Genomic DNA, 17,607 nt, shown 5'->3' with positions numbered 1-17,607 from the left:
AGAACCGTTACTCCAGAGCAATGAAGCTACTTGACTTTAAGAGGTTTAAGAGTTTGAGACATGTCAATCATTGTAAATAAATAGCTTTCTTGCATGAAGAAATCATTTTCTTATTCATTTATCTTCAAAGAAGTTGGAAATGACAGAAGACTCGATTGTATTAAGCATGACGATGCAAGATCTTCTTGACTTTTCCATAACTACATGTTTGGGATCAATAGGAACCCAAGTCATTTGTAACCCAGCTTCTGCAAAAATGTTTAGCTGTTAACCAGCTTTTCAAGTCAGACAGTGTCTACAGTTTTTGTCTGAAAATGTTCTTTCTCTATTTGGATGAACAGACAAAAACTTAAAAGCTTTTTTATTCTTTAAGGAAAAGGTAATGCCTCTCTTATTTGTACTCACTAATTAACTGGCACTTTAAGTTACAAGATGTTTGACGAAATTGGATACGATAACATGCGACCAAAGTTCTTGTAAGATAATGTCTAGATTTATTCAGCATCTGGACAGCATAATGTAAATGAAAAACTATTGTAAAACAAGCAAAACAGTCACAAGCTTCGTGTATACTCTTGTTTTAATGGAATAATCCATTAAAATACATAGAAATCCAAATCTGTGTCTATTTTTATTCACTTTTCCATGCACATCTCGTTCTATGGTTTTAAAGTATTACATTTCATAAAATATTATGTACAATTTAATTCAAATGCCGAATACACTATATTCAAGAAAAAATATAATCCTATTTTCTACATCTGTAATAGATGTATTTCAGATTGAAACAGGATACTTAATATACTTTGATTGAACACTGATTTGAAAAAATGTGCACAGATAAATATTAAACAGTAAAACCAGTGTCAGTTCTGATTATGTTTACTGTTCTTTATGGAGTTAAACTTTTATGTGCTATTGTGCTTCTTATATGACACAGTGGCTCCACTTATTGATTCCAGAGGACAAGATGCATGGTACTAATTCCAGCTTGATGGAAAATTAGATGTGTCTAACACAAATCTGTGAGGGGCTTTGCAGAATATTCGAATGTTAAATCTTATGTTAGACAGTTTGTCTCTCACATGATTGTGATCTTATTACATATACACGTGAAAAGAGCAAAAGGTAACAGTGCTGGCAGTCATTTATTTAGTTGACCAAACAAACAAACAAACAAACAAACATTACACAAATATTCGCCTTGTCTGTACTGTACAAATGATTTTGGCCACAAAACAAACTAAATATTAAAAGAAAAATAAAATCAACGTCAAATACCGCTTAAGTGTGTTGTAAATAATTGGTTTCATACTGGTACTGTCAAATACATACATTTATTCAAGAATAACGAGATACTGAATTACTTCCAGTTATTAGTACAGCATTCGAATACAATTTGCCATAAAAAATACAATACCTTCATCTATTCTTCATGTTTTCTTCATGATTGCAGACAGTTTAATAAACACAAGCTGTTTCTCATAAACTGTTACATAACTTCCTCTAAAATAAACAATGACTAAATAATAATAAACTTGATATTAAAATATGAGAGTTGAAATGCAAGTCGGATACAAATTCACAAAAAAATGTGATCACTGCATGCGCACTATTGTCTGAAATGAAATGTAATTCTAGCAAGATGAACAATAATCAATGGGTTATGCTGGGACACAGTTACTATGTTTATCTGTCAAACTAAATTATGGTGTTTTTGGAAAATTTTGGATTCTCCCAAACCTTCTCTGTGTATATAAAATATCTTTTGTTTCCCACATTGCAGAAATCTGTCCAATCATGCTACAAACATGCATCTGCAATCTTAAGTGATCCAAACTTTCACTTTTTGGAATGACTGGGGTCTCAAAAATAGCAATTTTTTACTTTACATTAGGTTATGATATTTATATTGTATTGTATTATATTTTTGGGGGATGTTGATGTTGTAGTTTTTTTTGTGGTGGACTTCTTCGTTGGGGTTCATTGTTGATTTTTAAATAAATAAAAAAATTAATTTGCATAACCTTCATGTAATTTCCAAGGTTTGGATTGCTTGAAATTCAACAAACATGATAGGCACTATTTCATGAGTCACTTCACTCAAGTCTCTGTTCAGGGTAAACACAGTCAGCATTAGAAATGCATGCAACAATTAAAGCTGTAGTAATACTGGGTTACTGGGAGAAATAATGCAAACATTGATTGTCCATTCACCAGACCCCTTTGCTGCCCAGTTGAGGTGAATATGTGATAAAGTGCAAAACACCTAGTAGTGACGTCACACTGAATGACATTCAGTCTCATGTTTCGTAAAGTTCTCAATGCACTTCATTGACATCTTGGTTGTGGTTCTGATTGACGTTGATGTGGTTGTGAAATGCCTGATTGCGGTGGTGTCTGTGGAGGTGGATGGCGTTGGCCTCAGGTATGTCGATGGGTTCGAAGGTGCTTGGAACAAGAGGCATGAACTGTCGGAAAATGCTGACACTTCCATGCCAGAAGGTAGGCTGGGGGAGTCGGCCAGCTAGGGTCCAAGTTCGAGTAGAGGGGTCGTAGACCTCCACCACATCAGACAGCTCAAAAGTGTTGTCATAGCCTCCGGACACATAGAGTCGACCACCCAGAACTGCTACACTGCCTCCAACATGAACCTGTGGAAGTTGAGACTTTTTAGTTACCTCTGTGGGCCAATGATGTGATGCTCATTTTTTGTCCTATTAAATTGTTATACAATTTAAAAACAACTCATCCATATGGTGATTTAAATACACCTGTGATACAACTATCCTGGTATCACAAAAAAAAGAAAAATCATATTAAATCATAGCAAATCATATCAAATGAAAGAAAGAAAGTCTTCGGTAATTTTTAATCTTTTTATTATTATTATTATTGTCTTATAAAATGATTTCTTAGAAAAATAAATACAAAACTGTATTAATTTATAATTAAATAATAATTAATTTAAAACGCTTTTTAATATTTGAAGACTTTTGTCTGCCAAATCCAGGTTATGTTGTGTTGGCAGAAAAATCATGGTCCAACCAACATGCAGAAAAAATAATAAATAAAACAGGAAATGATATCATAGAGAGGACCCCTGCAGACTCTCATGACAGAATTGTTGAAGTGTATCCGATGAAATATGACAATGACCTTTTTATGACAATGTCAGTTCAGTTTGTGAAATGTCATGAGGTGTGACTCCCTAAAAATTTTAAATGAATAATTTATGATATTAGTAAAAATTTGTAAGATGTCATTGACCTGTGTACAGAATATATAAAGGTGCGTTCACAAAAAAGGTCCTTTGTCAATACTGATGCAAAATCTTTGTGGAAAAATGTTTTGCCCCCAAGAGAAATTCCAGATCATGTGGATTACTTATAAAATTACTCAATTTTGACCTGTGAAAATTTGCTGAACAATGCTAAATATGATCGCACCTTAAAAAAAATAAATAAAACAAGGTCAAATGTACATACTTGTGTCATGGGACTAATCTTATCCCATTCGTTTTTCTGTGGATTGTAGACATCTACTTCTGCTGAATCATCCCTGAAACACAACCATTGTCATAAGAAACATGGAAAAATTCACTTTATAGTTTCTTTTTTTCTGCATATCATTAGCTACTGGATATTTTAAAGTTGTGGGAAAAAAGTGAGTACCTCACCTTACAAAGTAGATCAACCCATTTAGAGTGACTGTTTTGGGGGCAAAGGACCATGGAGGCAGTTCTCCACTGTTGACTAGTGACCAACGGTTGCTTTCAGTATCGTAGCACTGAATTGCCATTGTGTCCTCTCCGGTTAAGGAGCCAATGGCATAGAGCCGTCCCCTGCATGCCGTAGTAGAACAGTTATCCATGGGATGTGGCATGGGCGGAAGTGCCTCCCAGCAGTCTAGAGTATGATCATAGCGCTCTGTGCTGTCAGAGGCTACCACATACAGTTGTCCCTTCAGGACGCAGGAGCTGTGGTACTCTCTGGCTTTCAGCATGGGGGAGACTTCCGTCCACTCGTTCACACTGGAGTTGTATCGCCAAACGCAATCATAGAGACGTGATCCATCTGAGCCACCTGTTGTAAATGAAGCAGGTTTGAAAGCTTGAACACTTTCACATCATTTATCAACCCTATTTTTCAAACTTGCACACTATGTGCCACTCTTCAGGGTTACTGCTATAAACAAGGATATTTTGGGATTATTAACGATAGTTGAAAAAATACCAGGACAAAATTAGACTTGTGCCGGTATTCGTTGATGCGATATATCGCGGTAATGAATATGCACGATATTGTTATCGTGGGCACTTCTAAATACCGTGAATAATTATATATTACAAATTATTCAGAATTTGGGATGCATTTTAAGAATATTTTTCCCATCAACTGCTCAAAATGCACAACACCGCTGTATGCTGCTTGAAAGAAGCATGCTCTCTGATGTAAACAAGCACGTAAGAGAAGCACATGGAGGAACACGTGAGAGACGCGCTGAATGAAAGCACATTCACTCTCTTACAGCAGATGGCGCTAAACTGCAGCCCTTACCCTGTAAACCCCATTAATAAAGCAGCTGCTACTTTCTTAACCATTTTTAAATAATTTTAAATAGCCATTCAGATTTGTGGATTTGCTATGGTGTTCATCACAGAGCCAAATACTTTAATATTTAGACTTAATAGGCTATTTATTTTCAAACTTTTTTTTTTTTTAATTTGGACTACAACATGCCCTAGATATTGTTTGAAAGTGTTTTGATTCTTTATTGTTCATTCACACTTTACATTAGGGCTTCTTTAGTTAACAAACTGCCAATGAAAAATTCTTCTGAACATTTATTAATCTTAGGTATTCCAATATTTAATAACACATTGTTAAAATTGAAAGTTGCAACTGTGCTATTTAATGAGCTAACATGAAATAAGACTTGTATTTTTTTTTAACAAAGATTAGTAACTTCTGTAGCAAATGTAGCTATTGCTCATTGTTTAGCTGTGCATTTATTGAATGAGCACTATGCGATGTCCGAACTCATTACACTATATTTTATGTATTGCACTATATTTTATGTAAAATCATTTTCTATTTTTTAAACTGTCTTAAATTCTTTTTAAGTCAATTTTTAAATAATTTTCAAAGTTCTTAAATCGCTTGTTTTATTTTTGAGGTTATTTTTCTTCATGTTTTTTTTACTTTCTTTTATGTAAAGCACTTTGAATTACCATTGTGTACAAAATGTGCTATATAAATAAACTTGCCTTGTGTTAATGCATTAAACTAAGGTTAACTAATGATGTCTTATTGTAAAGTGATACCTATTGGTCTTTATAGTTCTTTTGCACTTTAATGTGTAAAACTTTTAACTTTATATATTTTTTTCTGTATTGCTTTATTGTATTTAAATGTTCAGTTATTTTTGTTATAAGAAAAAAGTTATTTAACCTGTTATACTGTATTATGTCCTCTTTTTCAAAACAAAATTTCAATACCGTGATAATACCGTATACCGTGACGAAACATTATCAATTAATCGCAACAGGAAAATTTGATACCGGCATATCCCTAGACAAAATGTAGTTCAATGAATCAAACATACAGCTTACAACTCCCATCAACATCGGAACCGGAACTGTTGAATTCCATAGTTCAGTGCTCAGTCACCTTTTTAAACACCACTTACATAACAGCAGAGGACACTTAGAATAGAAGCAGCATTGGACCGCATGAGATGGCTTCTCAATTGAATCATTGTCCGTTCCTGAAGGTAACATTCATGGCACCTGAAATCATGTTGGCCACTGCTGATCTGGCAGAACATTATGTCCTATCACCACACTTTTACATATCCGAATATACAGGGGTTTATTTATACATTGGCTACCATATTGTAAACAGTTTGGAAAGAAGGACACTCTGAGCCTGCCTGGAGATTTGTGCTTTCTTTCTATTACATTAGCATGATGGCACAAGTTGAGGTTGATCATTAAGAAAGGCTGATGATACACGGAGCAACTTTTTGGGCAATGCTGCCGAGTAACTTTGGTCAATGTTGCCATCAATGGGCTATCAAGTGAGACACAGGGCCCACAACTGATCTAAAGTATCCAGATAGAAATTCGTCACCCATCCTCAATGAGAAAGTGCCCTAGCAACATTACTCAACAAAACCTGCCAAGCAAAATTGCTCAAAAAGTTACCCCATGTATCATCAGCCTATAAATGTGTCCCAACAGGAAACATCATCATTGTACTAACCTGTCACGTAAATGTCATTGCCCAGGGCGGCTATGCTGTAGCCACCTCCAAGGTGGTCTGGGAATTCTGCTAAATATCTCCACTGTCCGGTTTGTGGGTTGTAACAATCCACAGTAACAAGCTCATCACAGTCTTGATCACATCCTCCCACCACCACCAGAATTTCGGCCAGGCCGGTGGATGGACGTGGGCGCATTCGATGGCTGGGGCGGTCATGGCGGTCATATTCATAAGATTGAAAGCTGCGTGCCTCACTGACTAACCGTAGACAGGCTGGCGACAAGTAGACCAGTGGATCGCTCTCCACATGGGCCAGAAGGTAGAAACGGCGAACAAACGGCAGCCGTACTTGCTGCAACAACTCAGGCCAGTAATGCAACCGGTGATGCAAGTCAGCTTTAACCCAACGAACGGCAATCTGGTATGCCGTTTCTTCCTTATCCACACACAGTCCGTCATCAGACACAAACTCCAGCAGCCGCTTCCACGACAACCGTTCAAAGTCCATGCTCTTCGCCAGCTCCACAATGTTCTTCAGCACAAAACGGCGAGCACTAGCCGCTAGCTCACGACAGGCGTAAGCCTCTGCGAAGTCTTGGATTTCCAAGCAGTTGGAAACATCAAGTCCCTGCTCCAGGAATGCGCAGCATGCTTCTTTGACGGATGGGAACTGGAAGAGGTCCGCTGTCTTGAGCAGGAGGTCCACGTTGTCGTGTGTGACCGTCACGCGACCTGTGTAGCAAAAGTCCACCAGGAGGCCCAACAGTTCAGCCGATACTTCGTGTAGCACCACACGGTCCATGACGCTCTCTCGTAGCGTACCGGCAAACATGGCACGGAAGTAGGTGCTGGCAGCTGCGAGCACAGTTCGATGGCAGTGGAACTCTTTGCCTTCAGCACACAACGTGACATCAAAGAACTTGCGCTCGGCGCGGAGCTCATGGATGCCGCGGAGCAAGTTGACAGCGTGGGCCGCGTCGAAGAAGGGCAGCATAGAGGGCTGCGTTTGTAAAACTGGTTTCTCCATAGCTTACTGTATTACTCTTGGTGTACGTCTGGTCAGAACTCTGGATTCATCTTTAAACAGAGAACAGGAGTTTTATTAGTAGTTTGTAGTAGCAAAACAAGTTTTAAAAACAGAAAACCCCAGACTGAAGTTTCAGCCTACCTGTGTATCTTCTCAAAGCGTTTAAATTTGTGAAAGGGATATGGTAGCTTCTAGAATGAAATATCATGTGTTTATGATGAATGTGTGCAACCGTTGGTCTTTTAAGAAAGTGTGCTCATCGTGTCTGGCCTATAAATACACCAGCAGTGTCCATTTTCACAGGCTGGGTGAGGGGTGTCCACACACCCTTTAGCTTCTCTTACTGGGAGAGATTACAGAAACTTCTCCACTCTGAGTCTTAACTCATCGCACAGCAACAAATCTAAAGATGGTTTAAAGGAGTAGTTCAGCATTCATCATTTAATCAGTCTCATGTCATTCCATTAGTATTATTTCTTTTTCAATAAAACACAAAAGAGAGTATAATCAAGCTGCTCTTTTCCATATAAAGAACATGAATTGTGAAAAGGACACAAAGGAACAATAAAAGCATTTTACTGAAGTAGTCCATACAAGTTGTGTGCTATATTCTAAGTTTTCTAAAGCAGTATGTGAGCTTTGAGTGAGAAACAAAGGTGTCCTTCACTCACACTGTTCAATTTGTCTCTTTGTTGTAGCTCTTAAATCTAATTTGCCTACACTAGAACCTATAACTACATTAGCATCCACATCGGCGTATGATAATGTTCTGATTATTATAAGCATACCATGTAATGTCATGTTATTAGACTTGTGCCGGTATTCGGTAATGCGATATATCGCGGTAATGAATATGCACGATATTGTTATCATGGGCACTTCTAAATACCGTGAATAATTATATATTACAAATTATTCAGAATTTGGAATGCATCTTAAGAATATTTTTTCCCATCAACTGCTCAAAAATGCACAACACCGCTGTATGCTGCTTGAAAGAAACATGCGCTCTGATGTAAACAGGCACGCATGAGAAACACATGGAGGAACACGTGAGAGACGCGTTGAATGAAAGCACATTCACTCTCTGACAGCAGATGGCGCGAAACTGCAGCCCTTACCCTGTAAACCCCATTAATAAAGCAGCTGCTACTTTCTAAACAATTTTTAAATCATTTTAAATAGCCATTCAGATTTGTGGATTTGCTATGGTGTTCATCACAGAGCCAAATAATTTAATATTTGACTTAATAGGCTATTTTATTTTCAAACTTTTTTTTTTTTAATCTGGACTACAACATGCCCTAGATATTGTTTGAAAGGATTCTGTTATTGTTCATTCACAATTTACATTAGGGCTTCTTTAGTTAACAAACTGCCAATGAAAAATTCTTCTGAACATTCATTAAATCTTAGGTATTCCAATATTTAATAACACATTGTTAGAATTGAAAGTTGCAACTGTGTTATTTAATGAGCTAACATGAAATAAGAATTGTATTTTTCAACAAAGATTAGTAACTTCAGTAGCGTAGCTATTGCTCATTGTTTAGCTGTGCATTTTATTGAATGAGCACTATGCGATGTCCGAACTGATAACACTATATTTTATGTATTGCACTATATTTTATGTAAAATCATTTTCTATTTTTTAAACTGTCTTAAATTCTTTTTAAGGTCAATTTTTAAATAATTTTCAAAGTTTCTTAAATCGCTTGTTTTATTTTTGAGGTTATTTTTCTTCATGTTTTTTTTTACTTTTTATGTAAATTAGCACTTTGAATTACTTGTGTACACATTGTGTACAAAATGTGCTATATACATAAACTTGCCTTGTGTTAATGCATTAAACTAAGGTTAACTAATGATGCTTATTGTAAAGTGATACCTATTGGCTTTTTGCACTTTAATGTGTGTAAACTTTTAACTTTATATATTTTTTTCTGTATTGCTTTATTGTATTTAAATGTTCAGTTATTTGTTATAAGAAAAAGTTATTTAACCTGTTATACTGTATTATGACCACTTTTTTAAAGCTAAATTTCAATACCGTGATAATACCGTATACCGTGACAAAACATTATCAATTAATCGCAACAGGAAAATTTGATACCGGCATATCCCTACATGTTATGTTGTCTGTCACTTTATAGTTATGGTCCTTAATGTGAATTGGTCTTAACGGCTCATATTTTGGTCTGTTTATCGTAAGAAAGCTATTTTACAAATCATCTAGGTACATTATTTTTTTATTTTACTTGGCAGTATAAATTACCATTCACTTGCATTGTGTGGAAAAGAGCAGCTCAGACATTATGCTTAATATCTACTGTTGTGTTTCACAGAAGAAAGTAATATGAATGATATGAGAGTGAAAAAATAATTGACAAAATGTGTATTTTGGGTAAACTATCCTTTTAAAGTAAGATGAACAAATCCTAAATTATAAAATATTCTGTTAACAAGTTAGCAGTCTGTGTAAATATGCCCTACACTGTTTCTCCTCTATATTCTGTTTATATTCTCAACAAGAGTCAACAGTAAGTAAGGTTTTTTTTTGTTAATGCTTCCTTGAAGGCATAACACAACCATAGCTTATACTGAAGAGCCATGTGACATTATGCAGCTCAGTGAAGTTTTATGAAGGTTGGCTCATCAGAAAGGATGAGAGAGGGAAAGAGAGAGAGGGGCCCCAATGGATCAACAAACTGCAGAGAAATAGACCTGCTCTGAACAGCAAAGCTCTACAGTTTTCAGTGAGAGACCTACATTATGCATTGCAGGGTTGAGGAATAACGCATTCATTTGTGCATGTATTGGGTTCCCAAGAGGCTGGGTATTTTTTTTTATATTCTCCATAATGCAGTGTCTCAGTTCTGTGTCTTTTTAGAGAAATGAATTACCTGAATATATATATATATATATATATATATATATATATATATATATATACAAATGTATATGTGTGTGTGTGTGTGTGTGTGTGTGTGTGTGTGTGTGTGTGTGTGTGTGTGTGTGTGTGTGTGGACATGCAGCTGTATTCAATAAGGATAATAATATCATTGATAATTTCTCTTATACCTGTTACGTATTAGGCAACTCGCATACCAAGGTGCTTACTAGTAGTCTGTTTACCAGTTGGTCCGAGAATAGCATGGCTGGCAGTGACCAACACTAGATTTCTCCTGACTTACTGTCCTGCCATGTCAGTACAGTGTCATGATCTAGTTATGAGACATGAATCATGACTATAAACAGGAGACCCAACTCTGTAATGTAGTATGAGCTGCCATAACAACATAAGGACTTTCTAAAACATCAGATTACTCAAAATCTGTTAAACAAAATACTGTATTTTCAAAAAGCATAATAAAGTCATTATTTAATATTTATTTATATTGTTAGACTGACTTTCAAATGTGTCTGTTACTGACCCTTACAACCAGTGAACCATATACAGAAGTATCTTCTTTGTACGGCTTTAGAATAGCAAACCCCTTTATGAACCCCCCAGGGCCCCTCTTCCATCTGAACAGCCATTGTTCACCCTGTGTGTTTCTCTAACCCACCAGTGGCATGCAGTCTAATGTTGCACCTGACTGAGTGATGCCCATCATAACAACACAGCTGCCACAGCTCTGCATTCCATCAGCACAACGCCAAAGGAGGTGAGCAAGTTTGTGACTCGGGACAACCAGAATCAGGCTCTGTTCACTCTATATAGCAAGTCAGTCCTCAATCCATTCAAATCATCACTTTTAATAAATGTATGTAAGTGTGCATGCATGCACACACACACACACACACACACACACACACACACACACACATATATATAAAATAAAAATAAAATGAAAGGTAGGTGGTTATTCCAACCCCCAGCACTGCGTATGTTTACAAATTTATTGATTACAAAAATGTTAACAATGTCTAGACCTTGAATGTTTGGATTAAAGCTAGTTTTACCCTTTCATCAGACCTTTTTGCTATAGCCTATAGCCAGGAGACCTTCAAAATCCAGTCTATTTTAAGATTTGAGCCGATGGTTAATGTCATACATTGCTCATCTTCACCTACTACCAACTACATAAAGGCTTCACGTAACAACGGAAACGTTTCTAATAACAGTTATATTAATATATCTAATATTTATCCATTAAAACATGCACAAAGACTGGAGCGTCATGATCAGTACAGAAACACTCGTGAAATCGGTTTCTGATATAATAACCGTCTGCTGTTTGTCTGCTTCGGTTGAGAAAAACAACACGAGAAGCGTCACATTTTCACCTTCACGCACAGGCTATTCCTGACGCTTTTCTACTTACCGAATCCAGATGTTAGCGATTTCGGTTGCTATCCGCCTCGGATAGTTTGACAGATTGGTATAATTTGTCCTATATTCCTATTCAGCGGTTAACTCTGCTAATGTGTGTGTTTTCTCTCCGCTGATGTCAGCGCCATGACTCCGCATCATCAGAGATCCTCATTGGACACTTGAGCAGCCGTTACATGGTGACGTGATCGCAAGTTTGACTGTCCAAACTGTTGAGCTGACGCCGCACACGGACGCTCATCTATCACTTCATAATTACACTGAGATTCTGCGTTCTCCTTTCTACATGACACTGGTATGTTTGTACAGACATTTTTAAGTCTATTTAAAAAAAAAAACATATATAATCAGGTTTTGCAATAAAGTACTAAACACCGAATGTAACCGGTAGGCATATTAGTTATCACGGGGGTTATAAGGTTTTTTAATAAAAGTCCAGCCCTGCGTCCCAGTGTGGATACTATCCACCCTATCTTCCGTAAATAGTATTGAAAATCACTTTTATAGAATTTAGGTTGGATCGTATGCACATTGGGACGCAGGCCAGGTTGAATTAATGCTTGCTTTCACTGGCAGTGGATCATGTTCAGTTTCAAAATCGTAAATCTATTTTTTTTCAATTCCAATTTTTAATGCAGCAAAGATTTAATTAGAATTAATTAGAGTTGCATATCAGTTGCATGTTGTTGGCATAAGATTTTTATTTTAAGCTTGCAATACTATTTTTCTTATGTCTGGTTCCCATTCTGTGTCACGACATGCCCCTCTATTAATTCAATAAACTGTACTTTTTATTCATTTTTCTAGTAAATAATAGTTGAAATATTCTGTAGACAAGATTTCATAAACAACACCACTCTGAAAACATTCACTTGGAATATAAATAGTGAGATCTAGCATTGGCCTTCCATATAGCTAAACACACACACAAAACTATGTTTCAAATCTTTAATCAGATTGAACATTTTTGCATTTTAATGTTTGCTCTTAATTTTTTTGGCTTCAGAGCAAAGGGATTATTTCGCGCTCTGCTAGATTTTGATTTAAAATGCGAGGCCCGCTGGTGCTGTAAAATAATCTTTCTGCCAAGACTAAGTCTTTGCATGCATAATCGGAGATAATTCTTTGAGTGAATGAATGGTTACATGGAAAAACAGAACCTTTGTGATTTTGAAGAGAACATTTCAGATAAGATTTTAAACAGCATGATTAAAAAAGCTGTCAGGTTTTTGAATCGTGTTTGATTCTAAACCTGGATTTAGTGTGTGTGCTTACAAAGTGAGAAACAAAGTGTGTGCTTTTAAGTATGAAATGAGATATGATTTTTTGACATTTAAATTGGATTACAAGAGATCCAATAAATAAATCTAATCCTGAAGCAGTTTTGTTCCAGAAATGCAAATGACTATACATTTAATCAGGTTAGTTGCCGTTTAATATGAACATTCTAAGAATATCCATGTTTTTTTCAATGTATTCGTTAAAAAGCATCTTCACATTACACATTTCTTCACAATTACTATTTTAAAAAACAAGCAGTCCAACATTCCCATGAACTGTGTGGGCCATCATCAGCTTTTATTGGCCCAGAAAATGCTGATACTCCCTTTTGAGAGAAAGCGCTTTGACTCTGGCCTCATGCTGCTGCTCCTTATTGATTAGCCATGACATGAGTGCATTTTAACAGGCTTACAATTGATGTGGTGAAGAAACTGCCACATAACTTTGATGTATTCATCCTTGAGAAGATATTTTGCCTTTAAGCAAGTCTTTGAATGCAGTAATGCTATGGTTTAGGGAGGAATAGACTGAAATGCACTCTGCTCAGTCTTGTTTAAGAACTCATGATTATTTCTGCCAGCTTAGATTGGGTTAGAATCATCCATCTGAAATCACTGTACAGGAAGATTTCACTCACTAGATGGAGCTATTTCACATATTGTATGTATTTATTTTTTAGTAAAGCTGTATTTAATTTGTTCTATTGGTAAATTCATTATTGAAAACATTGCAAGCAATGCTAATAGTTTTGTTTTATCATATATAGTTCTTTTTTATTATATAAAAGCAAGCAATGATCAATTTACTGCAAACCTGCATCTGGATAGGCTACATGTATGCAGCAAAAATCCATTGGCTGTCATTGCATGCCAAACATAACTGCTTGCATAAATCCAGTGTACATTATATTCTCATTTTCCACGCTTCTTGGCAATGACAAGCATGAATTTACAGCTTTGCTTTAGAGATACATTACCAGGTTTGCGCATTAATCATAAGAATTAATAAGAATGTCCACAACATTAGTATTTTTTATAGTTGGATGACGTAAATGTAAAGCTAGATTTAGGCACTGAAACGTAATGTTACTGATCAACCATAAATTAGTGGACTATTTTGTTCTATTATCATTCTGCTGAGCAGAGCAGTGGGAAAAAACACCACTGTCAGACAGTCAGAGCATAAATTATTGATACAACTGTTAAATCAGAGTGTGGATGAAAATGCCAATAAACACTTCAGTCAGCAGGGAAAGCAGAGAGAAGGGAAATGGTTTAGTGTATGAATTTGCACAGTTCTTGGCACTCAGAAACAATCGTAAGACTTAAAAAAACATTTTTGCTGCATTGTTGGTCTTGTTGCTGAGTCTTTTAGTGGACTTAATTTTTTTCCATTCACTTCAGTCCTGATCACTGCGTTCTGGTGTATTTTGTGATAATGAAATGATGGCTGTATTTTGTCCATTACATATTTGTTAGTACAGTAGCTGTGCTAAAGGACTCTGAACACTTTAATGTTCACTTACTTATTTTTGGATGTGCTATTGTGTGTGTGTGCGTTTGAGAGTGTGTGTGTGTTGGTGTAAACGTGTTGTGGTTAATGGTTGAAGGGGTTAATGCATTCTAACCTGAACTCGTAAATCTCCAGGGAAACGTTTATCATCAGGTGATGCTCAAGGGTGTTGCTTAGAATTCAAGAGGACTTCTGAGGACTGTCTCAGCTCTTCTAAGAAAAGCAATGTGGTTTTACTCATCCTTTTTTGTCCTATCCCTGCATTTATATTACCTAATATATATATATATATATATATATATATATATATATATATATATATATATATATATATATATATATATATATAATATGTATATATATATATACATATATCACAATCTAATAGTAATAATAATTACAATAATAATTACTTTTGACTGGTATATTTCTTTTGACTGATGGTATATATATATATATAGATCAGGTTTAACATGCTGATGAACATCTGCTTTAGTAGATTCAGCATGGTCCAAATGTTTATGTTCAGAGTGTTAATCATGAAGGAAAGGTACAGCTCAAAATTCAGCAATAAACACCCGAGTTATTATCATGCTCAGATCATGGAAAATCAAACAACAGTACAATTGTTGGTTGTTGAAGCTAATTTATTTTCCTGGTTCAAACCATTAGTGGCTAAACTTCTCGTTATTCAGACAATTGGCTAATTTGCTCCCGAAGTATGTCTAAAGTTTTCCACATTTGCTATTACACCTCCATTTATCAGTGTTTTATTCTTTTATTTGCACATGATTAGCAATTCAGGCCTGAGGTGTACTGTCCTTCAAATAGCAAGAGTACCGTTGGCTTTTTTAATTTGGAGACTGGTGACCTGATGGTGGCTGGACTGATTTCCATGTGGATGGGCTGGCTTGGGGACATGGAGTTAGCTGTTATCCTTCAACTTTAAGGCTGTGTGTCAGTTAAAAGAAGGTCCAGCTTCTTTCATCTTCAGTTGACAGCAAAAATTCAATTTACAGCTGCCCTTCACCTTGAAGCTGAATGTCAGTGTGCTTGTTTAGGCTGATGTTTGGCATTGTTTTAACTCTGATTTGAAATGGTCTGTGCCCAAAATATCAGGTCAGAAGCAGGAATAGTTGTAGCAGTTTCTGGCTTTTGATCGTTTATTCAGTAAATGCTTGTCTCAAAAAACCAGTTCAAAACTGAACATAACACAAACAAATTACTGAAGCTGAACAGCATAAATTCAATTCAGGTTGAATTGCTAAGCAACTTTACAGAAAATTAAGTTACAATATTAATATAAATATAAAATATAAAATAATGCACTGTATTGTTCAAATGTTTGAGGTAATATTTTTTTAATTTTTCTGAAAGGTCTCTTATACTCACCAAGGCTGCATTTATTTGGTCTGAAACTGTAAAAACAGTAATACTGCAAAATATTATTACAATTTAAAATAACTAATTTCTATTTGAATATATTTTAAAATGTAATTTATTTCTGTGATGGTAAAGCTGAATTTTCAGCAGCCATTACTCCAGTCTTTAGTGTCACATGATCCTTCATAAATCTTTCTAATATGCTGATTTGCTGCTCAAGAAACATTTCTTAAGATTATCAATATTAAAAAAAAAGTTGTGTTACTTAATATATTTGTGGAAAAGGATTCTTAATCCTTCATAATCTTTGATGAATAGAAAGAATTCGTTCAAATTCGAACAATGCTTGACGGGCTTAATCTGGTTCTGTCATGGCAAAATAACAAGACGTTACACCCCAGGAGACTTTGAGAACCAGATGTCCCTCACAGACTGAAGCACAGCTTTGCCTCACCCTCTGGAGGACCCTTCAGTTAGCTGGCTAAATAGCTGTGTCATTAAAATGGAGCCTTAGTGGGCAGAGAATGAAGTCAACTGATCATTAAGGGGAATAAAGTGGGGCTTCACATTGACAAAACCATTTTGATGAGGCTTCTGACTTTGGAACAGTTGCAGATAAAAGATTCAGTCTGGGTTCTTCAGACACAAAGCTTGGGAAGGTGTCTGAAATGTTTTTTTATTCACTTTTAAACTCTTCAAATTCGACCGCTGTGCCTTTATGAATCAGTGTGTATTTCAGACCTAGTATGCTTTTCAAGAAGTTGCTAAACGGATCCGTTTTGTTTTGATTATTACAGTATCTTAATTATATGGTATCTCAATTATGGTATCTTTATTATATGGTAGTGGTAACGCTGTCTTTCCTGTCAGTGCAGCTCAAGTGAAGACATTCAGCTCAACTCCTATAGCAATCACCTCATCTTTTCCCATGTAATTCACTTTCATGATGAGGTTTCCCTCTCTTACCCCCAAAACTTCACACTCCATTTGAACTCTGACTCTGCTTTCGGTCTTTATTATATTGCCGCTCTCCCTCAAATCACCTCTCTGCCTGCAGCTCTCTATATATAAAGGGGAAATAAGAAAGGAACAGCCTGGCTCAAAGTCAAAGGTGCATGTCAAGTCTTCAAAGGCACTGAAGGTAAAAATCACACTGATGCATCTCAAATTATGTAGTTTGTTTGGTGGATTTCAAACACTTTTTAAATAAAATGCCTGACTCTTCTAAGGTGTGCTATGGCTAATTTCATAGCTATAATTTTATATGTACAAAATACACACAATCAAATCATATTTTAATCATTAGAATATTTTTTTTTATTTGTACAATTAGACAAAATTGTAGCTTGATTGGAAGTGATGCACACATTTATATATATTTATATATATATTATATATATATATATATATATATATATATATATATATATATATATATATATATATATATTATTATTATAACTATATTAATTATTTTATATTATAACTATTTAAGTGCTTTGATTATTTTACTCTGATTAGATGATTACCTAGTCATGTTTTAACTAGTAATACATATTTGTATAATTAATTTCCTTAGATTAAGATAGACAAGGGTAGAATGCTAAATTATATATGATAAAAAGGTAATAAATAATTGATGAATGCCTGGTAAAAAAGTTTTGTGACCCTAATATAACCATGAGAAAAAAGTTAACAGAAAAATAACCGTTACAAAGAAAGTTTTTATAAAAATCAACCTAAGGGACACAAGAGTACCCAGAGTTGAATATACGTCCATAAAAATGATTTGTACAGGGGTT

The 17,607-nt window shown here is 35.5% G+C and overlaps 1 protein-coding gene across 2 annotated transcripts; it reads right to left on the bottom strand.

Annotated features, from left to right (window-relative positions):
* Positions 1-1,983: 1,983 nt before the first annotated feature.
* LOC109103855 (kelch-like protein 21) lies at positions 1,984-11,862 on the bottom strand. 2 transcript variants are annotated; one of them, XM_042713201.1, is made up of 5 exons: positions 11,622-11,862; positions 6,267-7,343; positions 3,680-4,085; positions 3,489-3,561; positions 1,984-2,654 (listed from the first exon to the last, which is right to left on the bottom strand). In XM_042713201.1, exons 2-5 carry the CDS (start codon positions 7,291-7,293, stop codon positions 2,322-2,324), a joined length of 1,839 nt encoding a protein of 612 aa, XP_042569135.1. In that variant the 5' UTR covers positions 7,294-7,343; positions 11,622-11,862; the 3' UTR covers positions 1,984-2,321. The 2 variants fall into 2 exon arrangements, with proteins under 2 accessions (XP_042569135.1, XP_042569136.1); XM_042713202.1 differs by lacking the exon at positions 11,622-11,862 and adding an exon at positions 7,435-8,065.
* Positions 11,863-17,607: the final 5,745 nt, after the last annotated feature.

The sequence above is a fragment of the Cyprinus carpio genome, chromosome A23, assembly GCF_018340385.1.
Source record: "Cyprinus carpio isolate SPL01 chromosome A23, ASM1834038v1, whole genome shotgun sequence".
In the NCBI taxonomy this organism is placed as follows: domain Eukaryota; kingdom Metazoa; phylum Chordata; class Actinopteri; order Cypriniformes; family Cyprinidae; genus Cyprinus; species Cyprinus carpio.
Note: the sequence above shows the minus strand (reverse complement) of the source record. Positions and strands in the feature narration are given on the sequence as shown.

Bases quoted from the DNA above. Each gene is read 5' to 3' on its own strand.
- LOC109103855 (XM_042713201.1), bottom strand. From the start codon at position 7,293: ATGGAGAAACCAGTTTTACAAACGCAGCCCTCTATGCTGCCCTTCTTC. The intron at 4,086-6,266 runs GTTAGTACAATG...CATTTACAACAG, and splicing joins CAATGACATTTACGTGACAG to GTGGCTCAGATGGATCACGT. The intron at 2,655-3,488 runs GTATGTACATTT...CAACTTCCACAG, and splicing joins AGATTAGTCCCATGACACAA to GTTCATGTTGGAGGCAGTGT.